The 12049-nt window shown below is 34.1% G+C and overlaps 1 protein-coding gene across 2 annotated transcripts in view; it reads left to right on the top strand.

The window, feature by feature from the left end:
• Positions 1-12049, top strand: part of pard3ba (par-3 family cell polarity regulator beta a) — a 143978-nt gene that overhangs the window by 65677 nt on the left and 66252 nt on the right. For both annotated transcript variants that reach the window (XM_052545471.1, XM_052545470.1), the window contains exons 11-12: positions 4140-4325; positions 7909-8082. In XM_052545471.1, coding sequence (XP_052401431.1) covers positions 4140-4325; positions 7909-8082 — 360 coding nt within the window. The remainder of the gene's footprint in view (positions 1-4139; positions 4326-7908; positions 8083-12049) is intronic.

The following is a 12049-nucleotide window of genomic DNA, read 5'->3' as shown; positions in this document are numbered from 1 at the left end:
TCTTTAACTGGTTCAAGCTGGTCTAGACCACTTGCACGCCCCAAAAACATGGCTATTATTATTATTATTATTTTGTTTTACTAGATTATTAGCCAATGAGGCGAACAAGAAAATAATACAATAATTATTTAATTAATTATTAATTATTTACATATAGATGTAAATGTTTACTAACTCTACTAATAGGAATGCATATTCTTATTATTGGCTATCAATATTAAAAGGTAATATTAATGAATGTAATTAATGCTGATACCACTTTATTAATGTATCTGTTGATAAGTATTAATATTAACCAATATTATTATGAATATGTATTGTCCCAATACTGATGATAATATAATTACCTTAATAATTCATATTAATAAGGCTATTTCATAATACTAATAATAGTTTTATTGATTTTAATATTAGTAGCAGTTAATATAAAAGTTATTAATATCATTACCTCTTGATTAACAATTCATAAAAAATATACCTTGGATTATATGCATTTTTTGAATAGATGTAAGTGTTTGATAAACCTCTGGTGGATTCACATATTTTGTTTTTGAATTAATGTGTAGAAATGAGTTTTCAATTATCAGACAAACGCAAGAATCTGTGGGCTTGTCGTGTAAATGTATATTAATGAGATTGCTTTGGCAAACTGTAAATGTCTAAATATCGCCATTGCATTAAAGCTAAGCCGAATGGATTTGGCATCAATTTGCCATGTTTTGTTTGGAGAAAATGAATGCGGTAGGTGGAATTAATGTCTGCAGCAACATATTAATTATACCTGATAGCCAGTAGCAATAAATCAGCCAAACATCACATTAAATTTATATATATTTGTGCCCACTAGACATGCTTTTAGATCTTTCCAACATGCACAGCAAAAATGTATTTAATATAATAATAAAGTGTCTATATTTAACAAGGTACACTCATATTTCAGATAAATGATCTAAACTCCACTCTTTAATCTAATATCACCAATGTGATCTTTCACAGGATGTTTGCTGTAGGAGCCGAATATGTATTGTTGTATCCAGTTCACAATCCTAATGTTTACTCTGAAGGATCTGTAGAGTTTGCTGTTTGATTGGGACAGGTTTTCGGTGAGGATGGAGGGGTCAGACAGCACATTGCTCACTGATGTGCTCTCAGGAAGAGAGGTCGGTCACGGGGCCGGTGGAGCATTTAGATGTCCTTGAGATGGTCTTAATAATAATTCCTCTTCCTACACACAGGATGTGTTCTGCTTCGTCATGACCCATTTAATTATATTTGTTATTTGGGTCACGGCCACCTCTTTCCAAACCCAGTGGACATTTTTAAAAGCTGTGCGTAATATAAAAACTGTTGATGCTTTTGTGTAATAGCAAACGGCCTTCTGACATCAATTCTAATTTAGTTCAGTATCTGGGTTAAGGTGCATTGACTTCTAGCCAGGGGCATCAAAACACATTTCCCGTGCATTATTTTTGTGTAAATGACACAAAGACTTCCTCTCAAAATGCTGTGTGAATCACATTGCATTTTCTCTATTAGTGCGGCAAATTGATTCAAGTTTGGGTTTCGCGTTGCGGTTATTCTTTGTGAATTTGGTAAGGTATTATAGGACTGCTTTCAGAAGAAGAGAATATTTGTTGCTCAAATATTATAAAATGGAAAGTGTTCAGGATAACAATGTTATGTTTCATTGAAGTGTCAGTTTTGACTGTATTTCCAACACTTAATTAAATGAAAAGAAATTGCTAATTTACATCTCAAGATTCTGACTTTATAATACGCAATTGTGGGATTTAAGATATAGACTCGCAATTGAAAGAAAATAGTATTTTTTTCCCCTCAGAATTATATCTCGAATCTCGGAATTGTGAGTTTACATTGAGATTATTATTTTTTTTTTTGACAGTGACAGAAATGGGCTTCCCTATGTATTTTTTATATAATGTCATCATTAATTAATATAACTAATATAATAATAATAATAATAATAATAATAATAATAATAATAATAAATAGTTAGTGCATAAGTACTATTTAGATTATTTATTAATATTACTTTAAAATTGAATATTATTAAATTATTTATATTATCAATTGATCAATATTAAATGCTCTTTTTTACACTGAAATAATTCATATTACTGTAAGAGGTAATATCCAATTAATGTTATTTCTTAATATGATACTTTATGTATTAAGATGATGATAATGTCAATTAATAATGATATTAATAAGTAATATGAATATTAATAAAATATATTCATATTTATATAATTTAATCTTAATATAGTTAATATAGTTGTTAATTGCTATTTCTATAATATCTATCCTATTAAAGTCGTGACATTTAATAAAGTATAATGTTTTGATTTCATCAGTAATTAATAATGATAATAATAATTGCAGTGACCGTGATATTAATATTCAGTATAATGTTTTGATGTCATCAATAATAAAAAATAATGATAATAATGATTTCTGTTAATAATAATGATGATGACTAAATCTAATATTTTATCTATCAAGTCAAAGCTGTTTATCTTTATCCACACATTCCTGCTGTGGATTCTAGTTAACTTTCCAGTACCACTGAACTTTTACTCATGTACTTTAGTTAAAGCAGTCTGTGAGAGCATATGAGTGTGTGTTTGCCCTCAGGGGGTCTTCATGTGAAGCCTGGGCCTGGAGTGTTGATAGGACCACCAGAGCGGCATCTCAGACAATCTGATATTCTCGCTGGGACCAAAGTTTGACCTCCCTTACAAACAGGCCTTTTATTGTGCGCTAAGACTCTGATTTGTCGTCCGCCTCAGGCCATGTACGACACATTATCATCAGTAAGAGGATGCGCTAAAAGGACTACTTGAAGCTTTGCCCCATTGGCCCTCCTATTTTTCATCGTTAGCTCTTGCTTTAATGCTTTTTGCCCAACTTTGTGTTCTTCCAAAGTCGTTTTTGTTTCTTTTACTTCCTGGCCCATTTCCACAGGAGCTTACCAACAGGCCAATGCTGTTGCTTAATGTGGTTTCCAGAACGATGTCGGTCACGTTTAGCCATCGCACTTAGGCTATTCTGCCATGTTTTATTGATGCGATAGTGGCGAGAAGAAGGACAGGATGTGGAGAAAAGGTCAAAGACCATGGCACTGACACCCTTGGTCTCTTTGGTATGATGTTTTGGGGCCAAAGAAAAAAGAGAAGTGAAATGTGTGGGTAGTTGTGGGTGTGTGTGCCGAAGTGTGCTCAATAATGAGTTATTAGTCTTAAATGATGTCGTTCCCCAACCCCCATAAGCTTATTATGTTTCCTTTTGATCTAGCACGTTCTCATGATCTCACTCTTTCACGTTCAAATCAAATGACCCCCAATGTGTTTTCCTGCTTCTCCATTAGACATGCATTCATTCTGTCCTAACCCTGCTTTATATATTCATCCATCATTATTCCTTCCTCATCCACTCAGTACATCTGGCTTTATTTGAACTGGGATCCATCTCTAAAATATCTCTTTTGAAGTTTTTATTCATCAAAACTTCCTGAAAATAATCATCGGTTTCCACAAAAAAAATTATGAAGCGACTGTTTTCAACATCAGTAATAGTAAGAAGTGTTTCTGAAGGATCATGTGACACTGAAGACTGGAGGAATGATGCTGAAAATTCAGCTTTGAATCAAAGGAATACATTACATTTGAACTATATTAATATAAAAAGCGGTTATTTGAAATTGTAATAATATTTCTGTTTTTACTGCATTTTTGATCACATAAATGCAGCCTTTCTGAGCATAAGCGACTTCTTTCAAAAACATAAAAACATCTAACTGACCTCTAAACTCTTAAAGGTAGGCTAATATTCATTCATCTCAAGATTTAGATGAAAATCACTTCATCCATTATCTTATTGGAGCGCTCCAGGTTCAATACGTGTTAAACTTTATCGAGTATCTGTGACATACTGTCAATTACCTCTAACAATAATCTCCACTCTTCTTGTAGTTTGCAATTGCAGGCAATAATGACACGTGTAGTAATCCAGTTGTAAGTAGTAGGGTAAGATGTTGAACTGGGATGAATGCTAAGATTCACACGATTTTGAAAGTCAACTGAGATACAGATCTAAGTGTGTGTGTGTGTTATTTGCAGAAAGGAGAGCCATCGGGTCTGCAGCTTTCGGAGGACGGGAGAGAGCAGCTGATGTTTGAAGTTCCTTTGAGTGACTCCGGCTCAGCTGGTCTGGGGGTCAGTCTGAAGGGTAATAAGTCCCGAGAGACCGGAGAAGACCTGGGCATCTTCATCAAGTCCATCATCCACGGCGGCGCTGCACACAAGGTAAAGAGCATCCCGTTCACCCAGCGTCCGTTCATCTGTGAGCTCCAATCATAAAAGTCACTCCAATCCTGCGTATTTCTTTACAGAATGGCATACAGGTGTAATTTATCCCTGAAAACTACTAAAGAATTTCTATAAATAAAAATTATACACTGTTATAAATATTATATACTGTTGTTCAGAATACGTTATTTTACCTTTAAAACCTTAAAATTAAATACATATACTTTTATAACTATATAAATATAATATAGTTCATGACACAATGTTTATGCAGTTGGTTAAAAAATACATAAAGAATAGTATATGTAAAAATGTTTTTATTTATATACTATTTTAGTAATTATTAATATTTTAAAGGATCCTTTATTTTTCTATTCTCAATTGTTAATTTAATTTTAATGTAAGTTTTAGGAATTTTTTAAAGTGCTTTTGGTTTTAAATATTTTCCACTTTCATTTCATTGTCATTCAGTTCCTTTTTATTTCAATATAGTTTAACTAACTAAGCTAAAATAAAACTCATTTTATTTTGGTTAGTTGTGACCCAAATTATTTTATTTTATTGTATTTTACCGAAAATAAATAAATAAAAATGTTTATTAGTTTTAGTTGATGACCACACTGAAAAAGAATCATGTTATTTTATGTTAGCTATTGCATTAACTAATTCAAGCTTATTGGTTAACATAATATTAATAAGACATTTACAATAAAATATTGTACATAGATGCAAAATTGATGAGGCATAGTTGACTGTTGAATTTAAAACCTAAATATTTTCAGATTAATCTGCCTGTAACTACTATGATTTGGAGAACTGATAATACAAATCTTACTTATAATGTATAATATACTGCAGTGTGGTAATTTTGAGTCACCCAAAAGTGACCCCAAACAAAAAAAAAAAATGGATGAAACTAAAGATAATTTCTGAAAATTGGCCTTTTTCATAGCCTATTAAGCTTCATCATTTTGATTTGGCATATGCTGTGTCTGTTATTACAGGTTAAGCTCACCTAGTGCCGCTATAGAAATATGAATACTCCTCTCCTCCTCTCTCCGCAATCATTTCAGTCAGGTAGCAGGTGTTGTGTCTGTGTGCAGATAAGAGCACATCTACTGTCTCCTATCAGCACTGTAATCAAGAGTGGGCTCACAGGTGGAGCTGCGTCTCTGGCCCCATCAGCACTCCAGTGGAGAGTGGGCTCAGAGAGCGAGCTGCATCACAGACCCCATCAGAGAGACGCTCAAAGAAACAGACGTTTTCAAAGGCTGAGCTCTTCATTTGACTTCTGCTGTTCACCCTTCTCTCTCTCTTGTGCTCTCTCGCACACACTTTCTGCTGCTCTTCTAGCAAATGAGCATGAATATTAAAAAAAAAACTGCATCTTAATTTCTGGAATAAATAAATCATAATTAAAAGTAATGAAGAGAAACCTGTTGTAGGTTATCTTTAGAGCTCTTTATGAGGGAGCGTCTTTCACAAGGCCATCTTAGGTTGCGGGCTTCCAGACTGTCTGCTTATGTGTGCATGAGTATAGTTTCTTAATAGATGGGCACAAGTGTTTGTGTCCGTCCTGCAGGAGACCCCCTCCCGGGTCAGTATCGGTGGTCTGCGGTCAGTGACCTCACCCAGGGGTCAGCATCATCCGCCGCGACAGACTCTCAGGAGTCTTTAGTGGCTCCAGTGGCTTTTAGCTGCTAATCTCTTTTGTTCCTCCTCAGCTCAGTTTTATTTAGGAAACCACAGCTGTGAACTTTAATCCAATTCATTCCGGCCCGGCCCTTTCACGCTAATGATATGCATCCGTAATTGTGTCTGCATTCATAGTGGGATGCATTAAACATTTAACAGTGGGGCTACACTGCATAAATGTTTTTAAATCACACTACAGGGCTGTAGTGTTGGGAGTAGCTTGCTAACAGTAGCACTGGTTCTAACTAAGCTGCATGTTTCAGTGTGACAGTAATTCAGTCATAACAGATTTACCCCCCCAAATAGTGCTGGTTCATGAAAATAATGTATATAATTATATACCTTTTAATATTGTAGTATATTTGATTAATCTGCCTTAAACTAGAACTGTCATATGATTTGTGTTTTTACTTTATTTTGTATTCCATTTTTATTTACTTATTATAGAAAACATTAAAATATTTATGTATTTTTGTTTTCATGGTATTAATTAATTTCTTTAATTGCCTTTGTATTTAATTTTAAATTCAATCTGAATGAACAGGTAAATGATAGATCGTCCATTATTATAGTAAAATTGTAAGATCTGATTAATGTGTCTGTAACTAGTACTATGGATTGTACTGTAGTTTAGTTTTTAGTTTTTTTTTTAAAACTGCGATGTATCTTTAGGTTCATTATATATCTATGTATTCTCTCCTTCTCTCTCTGTCTATTAATATTATAGTAAAAAATTGAGTTTTTATACTATTAATATGTTTAGAACTGGTGCTATTTGGGATGCAATAATACAAATCATAAAACTAATAAAAACTTTGTGTATGTTCTTTTGTTTTTATATTACTGTTTTAGTTTCTACATTTTACAACAGAACAAACTGAGACGGACTCAATCCAGAAGAACTGTGACAATGTCTCCAAGACGCTTCAAGAAACCTGCAAAGCTACATTACTGTGCAAAGTTTTAGGCACTTTTGTAAAAATGCTGTAAAGTGCGGATGCTGTCAAAAATAATGCCATGAATAGAGTTGATTAATTAACTTCTATTAACTGAACTAAATTAAATAAGCATTTGGAGTGATCACACTATGCGTTAATAAAAACTATTGTCCTAGGTGCACTTGCGCATTGTTTTTCAGGTAGCCTTGCAGGTTTCTTGAAGCGTCTTGGAGACATTGCCACAGTTCTTCTGGATTGAGTCGGTCTCAGTTTGTTCTGTTTCTTCATGTTATTCCAGACAAACTGATGATGATCAGATCAGATCTCTGTGTGGAGCACTGGCTGCTCTCAGACCCTTTGTGCAGACAAAAACTCACTGGATTATTACATTTAATAGCCAAAATTAACTGATATTTACTAATGACACACTACAGCAAAACATAGAAAGAACTGACTTAAAACCATTTTTTTGTTGGTGAAAATACTAGCGGCCTGAGACTTCTGCACAGTACTGTATATATTTAACTGAAATAATAGTTATTCATATATCATTAATATAGTAAAAATGTAAGATCATTTAATCTGATTAATGTGCCTGTAACTAGTACTATGGTTTGTCATTTTTATTTTTTTTGTACTGCGCTGTATCTTTAGGGAATATTATCTACATTCATTATCTCGTTCTCTCTCTCACTGTCTATTAGTATTATAATTTGTTCCATTAATCGGTCTACGACTAGTACTATTTGGGATGCAATAATGAAAATTCTAAGACTAATAAAAATGTGTGATCTTTTAAATGAATTTAGCTTCTCTTTTAGGTGAGGTTTAGTATAGGTATCTGCTGAAAATTGTCAGAAAGGCTTTTTTTTCGTAAAGGTTTGCCTCTTATAATATCTCAGTAGGTTGTACATGTAACATTAGTGTCTGTCTTGTCTTGTTTGCAGGACGGTCGCTTGCGTATCAATGACCAGCTGATAGCGGTTAATAGTGAATCGCTGATTGGACGCTCCAACCATGATGCCATGGAAACCCTGCGGCACTCCATGTCGACTGAAGGGAACCTCCGAGGAACCATCCAGCTGGTGGTTCTGCGTGCTGCGGAGCACTCGTCTGCTCAGGTATGCCCAGTTCCTGTACTGTCCCATGTGTCCCGCTACAGACCGCTTCCCCACAGGGCTTCTCAGGTGACCTCTGACTGTTAGTTATTGTGTACGAGCACATGAAACATATGCTTTCGCTAAAAGGAGAAAATGGTTTTAATGTGCTCCTGTTCTGAGATTTAAATCTAGCTATTGTTATCCTATGAGGAGAAGAGAAAAATAGACTTTTTGTATCCCAAACAGCTCATTTTCCCCCCAAAAAACTCTTTTTTTCAGTTATAAATATTTTCAGTTATAAATTGGTATCAGCCATGTGAGGCATTGCAGTACCATCATGGACATTTGGGGAGGACGGTCCTTGAAATGTAATCATTGTAGATATATTTTTGACAGACTGAAGATTGTTCTTCTCCTTGTTTTTCTATGACTTCATGAGAAAGTGCTTGTTCTTCACTCCTTCTTCCTGCTGTTGTGCTAACATCATGCGCATGCTTGTATTTTAATTTGCTCTTTTCACTTATTTATTCATGTCTGCTTTTCTTTTGATTTGTTTTTGTATTGCTGAAGTTTTCTTTTGTAATAAAAGACTTTTAAATCTTTGCATGCACTTGGTTTTCTTTTAACCCTCTGGGCTTTTCTTCATGGATCTTTTCTGTTTATGATGTAAAGGGCATGAGGTGTCATGCATCTCTTTCTCTCCACTATTGAGATTTCAAACTTTAAGATGTGTTGTGTTGAATTTATATATGCAATATGAATAATGCGTTTAAAAGTTTGGGGTCTGTAAGATTTTTTTTTTTTGCTTTTTAAATATATTCAAATAGAAAACTAAAATGTAGTCATATTTTACAGTATTGCTGTTTCTGCTTTATTTTTGATAATAATAATAATAAATACAGCCATGGTGAGCATAAGAGACTTCTTTCAGAATTTTTTTTTTTATAATCGTACTAATCCCAAACTTTTGCTTGGTTGTATATATGCTACATCAGATCAAAATAATGTATATATATATTAAAGTGGCTATTATGTGACCCAACATGTAATCATTAAAGTCTGGTAAGCATGGCATTGCATTGAATCAGTGCATTTTGATTGAGTCAACATTCTCATAAAGCAAGTTAATGCACTAAAAAAATATGCAATGTAAACACATGCATTTCCTCTAAATGCTTGTTTGAAACTTTCAGTACATACAAGTTTACTCATGAGCACTTTTAACATTTTATGACATAGAAAATGTGGCTGGATAAAGTGTTCAGTTTGTGCTTGCATTATTGGGTAGGTTGGCCTTTTACTACTGTCTTTTTCATGTCTCTGTGTTTCAGGGGGTCCGCCATGTTCACTGGGGTCCCCCTTTTGTTAATGTGGCGGTAAGTTTAAGCATTCACCGGTTGGTGTGTTAAACCCGCATGACGATATCCTTGCTGAAAGAAGGTGGTTTCACATGATAAAGACAGAGAGTCAGCTAAAATGATATATTTAATTGATAATGGAGACGTTTTTAAACCTCAGTTGTCAGTGCTGATCATTTCAGGAAGTAGGTGTGTTTGTTAGCTAAGCATTTTTGTTTAGTTTTTTGCATATTTCTCAAAATGGTCTTATTCTGTTCTATTATGGGAAGTAGTGTTAAAGCAAATTTATTGGAGAAGAGAATCAATTTCCATGAGCCAGCAGCTCAATAAAATGTCAGTTTTCAGCCAAGAGATAATAGCTGAATCTTTTTTTTTTTTTTTTCTTGGTCATCAGTCACATGCTAAGGTTTCTGAATGGTCAGAAATAGTCAAATGCAGCTTGATCCAAGTTTAGAGTCTTTGTATCCAAGGTTAAAGCGGGACGGTTCATAAATCCTGACAGCTCCTCATCACCGTCCAATGAATATGAAGACAAATAGTTATTGACTCCACCTTCAGCGTTCTGACTTTGGGTGGGTGAGCATTAGCTTATCCTCAGCCCGATCTAGAGGTAGAGGGATGGTGATCGGTGTGGGCGGTAATGGCGCTCAATAGAAGGTGATATGTTACTGAGATGCGTTCTTCATTAATCACATGCAGACGGAGAGATCAATATGTCATTAATCACCCAGACAGAGTTGAGTGATAAGAGAATGAGTGGGAGGTTAGAGAATCAAAGGTGTTTGTGGACTCAACGTAATGAGTTTGTTCCTCAATCAAAGACATTTTATTACAATTCTAACTATTATTATGATTATTATTATTTTATTTTTTTTAGAAAACAAACTACAAAACTGAAAACCTTGGAAAAATGCACCTTGCTTGGACTTCTTGGCAGCACCATAAAAATATTATTAATTATAAATAATACTAATAACAACAGTAATATTGTAAAATATTTTACCAACTTTTATTAATTCATTATTTTTATTATTATTATTATTATAAATGTCTTTTTATTTATTTATTTTTTTATAAATGTCATTACTGTCATTTTTAGTCCATTTAATACATGTATGCATTTAAAAGACTTTATTCCTGCTTTCACAAATGAAGGCCTTGAAAGATATTGTATCTTAACATAACGTTTGAAATTCATGGAGTCATTGCATTTAATGTTAAAAAAAACCTTCCTCAGTATTTGTTTTATTTTACAATACAAATATCTAAATATCCTTGAATTAAGATACATTTACTTGAGATGCCATATTAAGATGTTTTTTTCTAAAAAAAAAAACATTAAAAAGTGGTCAGTGTTGTAACTTGTTTCCCTTTGAATTAAGTTGATTTTTCTGAGCCCATTGGCACGTTTTTTTTTTCTTGTTTTATTCATAAGGATGCTACATTTTGTTCAGTTTCTCATAAAACAACTTCTTATTTCAAAGTAAGAGAGATCTGTTGGAAGTTGTATTTTCACAAACTGAAGTATTGTTAAAATGAGACATTTAGATTGAGAACATGTTCCCGTCAATTTGTAACAAATTTGCTTAATGTCTTAAAAAGTTTAACATTTACAGAAACCCTTGAATAAAAGTATTAAATCTATAGTATTAAATACCCCAACTCTTAAACTGCAGTGTACCTTCCAGAGATTTCATGTGAAACCACCTCCTTCCTGTTCTCCACCCAGTCTGCTGTCTAATCCCGTTACTTCGCTGGATCTCCTCTTGCTTGGCAAATTAATCAGATTACACCTTGGGTTCCTTGAATAAAAGGCCAATTTGGGGTTTTAATGAAAGGCAGCCCGGGGCTACCCTTAGGGTCCCTAACCTCAGCTCACCCTCACTCCTGGCCTGTGTGGAGGGGGTGGAGGGGGCCGTGGCTTCAGGGTCTTGTTCTAGAGGCTGTTTTGTTGGTTCTTTGTCTTGGACTGTAGACCCAAGCTCCCTTGAGAGTGGTGTCTGATTAAGACGTTCAACGCACTGCCTTTGAAGATGTCAGAGGTTGTGTGTGTGTGTGTGTGTGTGTGTGTGTGTTGTGGTAGGAGTTGTACACTTAAAATCAATGTGATATTTAAATGAACTTGGATATGATTATGTTAGGAACATATTGACTGATGCAAGGAGAAATTGGACTTTGACATTGTCTTCAGATGATAGTGTGCTGTGGGTGTTGCTATGCGGTTGCTAGGGGGTTCTGGGTGGCCACTAATGATTTGTTTATGCGGTTTCGTAGTAAATGCAGTGGACTCCATTTCTGCATTTGCTGTGAGTTTAACATGGTTTTGAACATTTTTTTTTGTAGAAAGACGATTACAGTTAGATTTGTAATAAGACACGTTTCTTAACTTGCTCTTACGGATACTTAAAATACTTTCCAGCTGTTTTTAGCCAAAATAATAGCTTCACTTAAAAGAGTTAAAGCCTTCAGCTTCACAAACATACTGTCATTTTACTGCGGCAATGTGAATTAAAATGATTCTACAGTTGTATTACAATAGTAATGTATTCGACTTAGAAATAATAATAATTAATAACATCATCATTATTATCATTGTTGTTGACATTATTATTTAATTAATTTGAGAAACT

Source organism: Carassius gibelio, chromosome B1 (genome assembly GCF_023724105.1).
Source record: "Carassius gibelio isolate Cgi1373 ecotype wild population from Czech Republic chromosome B1, carGib1.2-hapl.c, whole genome shotgun sequence".
Taxonomy (NCBI): Eukaryota; Metazoa; Chordata; class Actinopteri; order Cypriniformes; family Cyprinidae; genus Carassius; species Carassius gibelio.
Note: the sequence above shows the minus strand (reverse complement) of the source record. Positions and strands in the feature narration are given on the sequence as shown.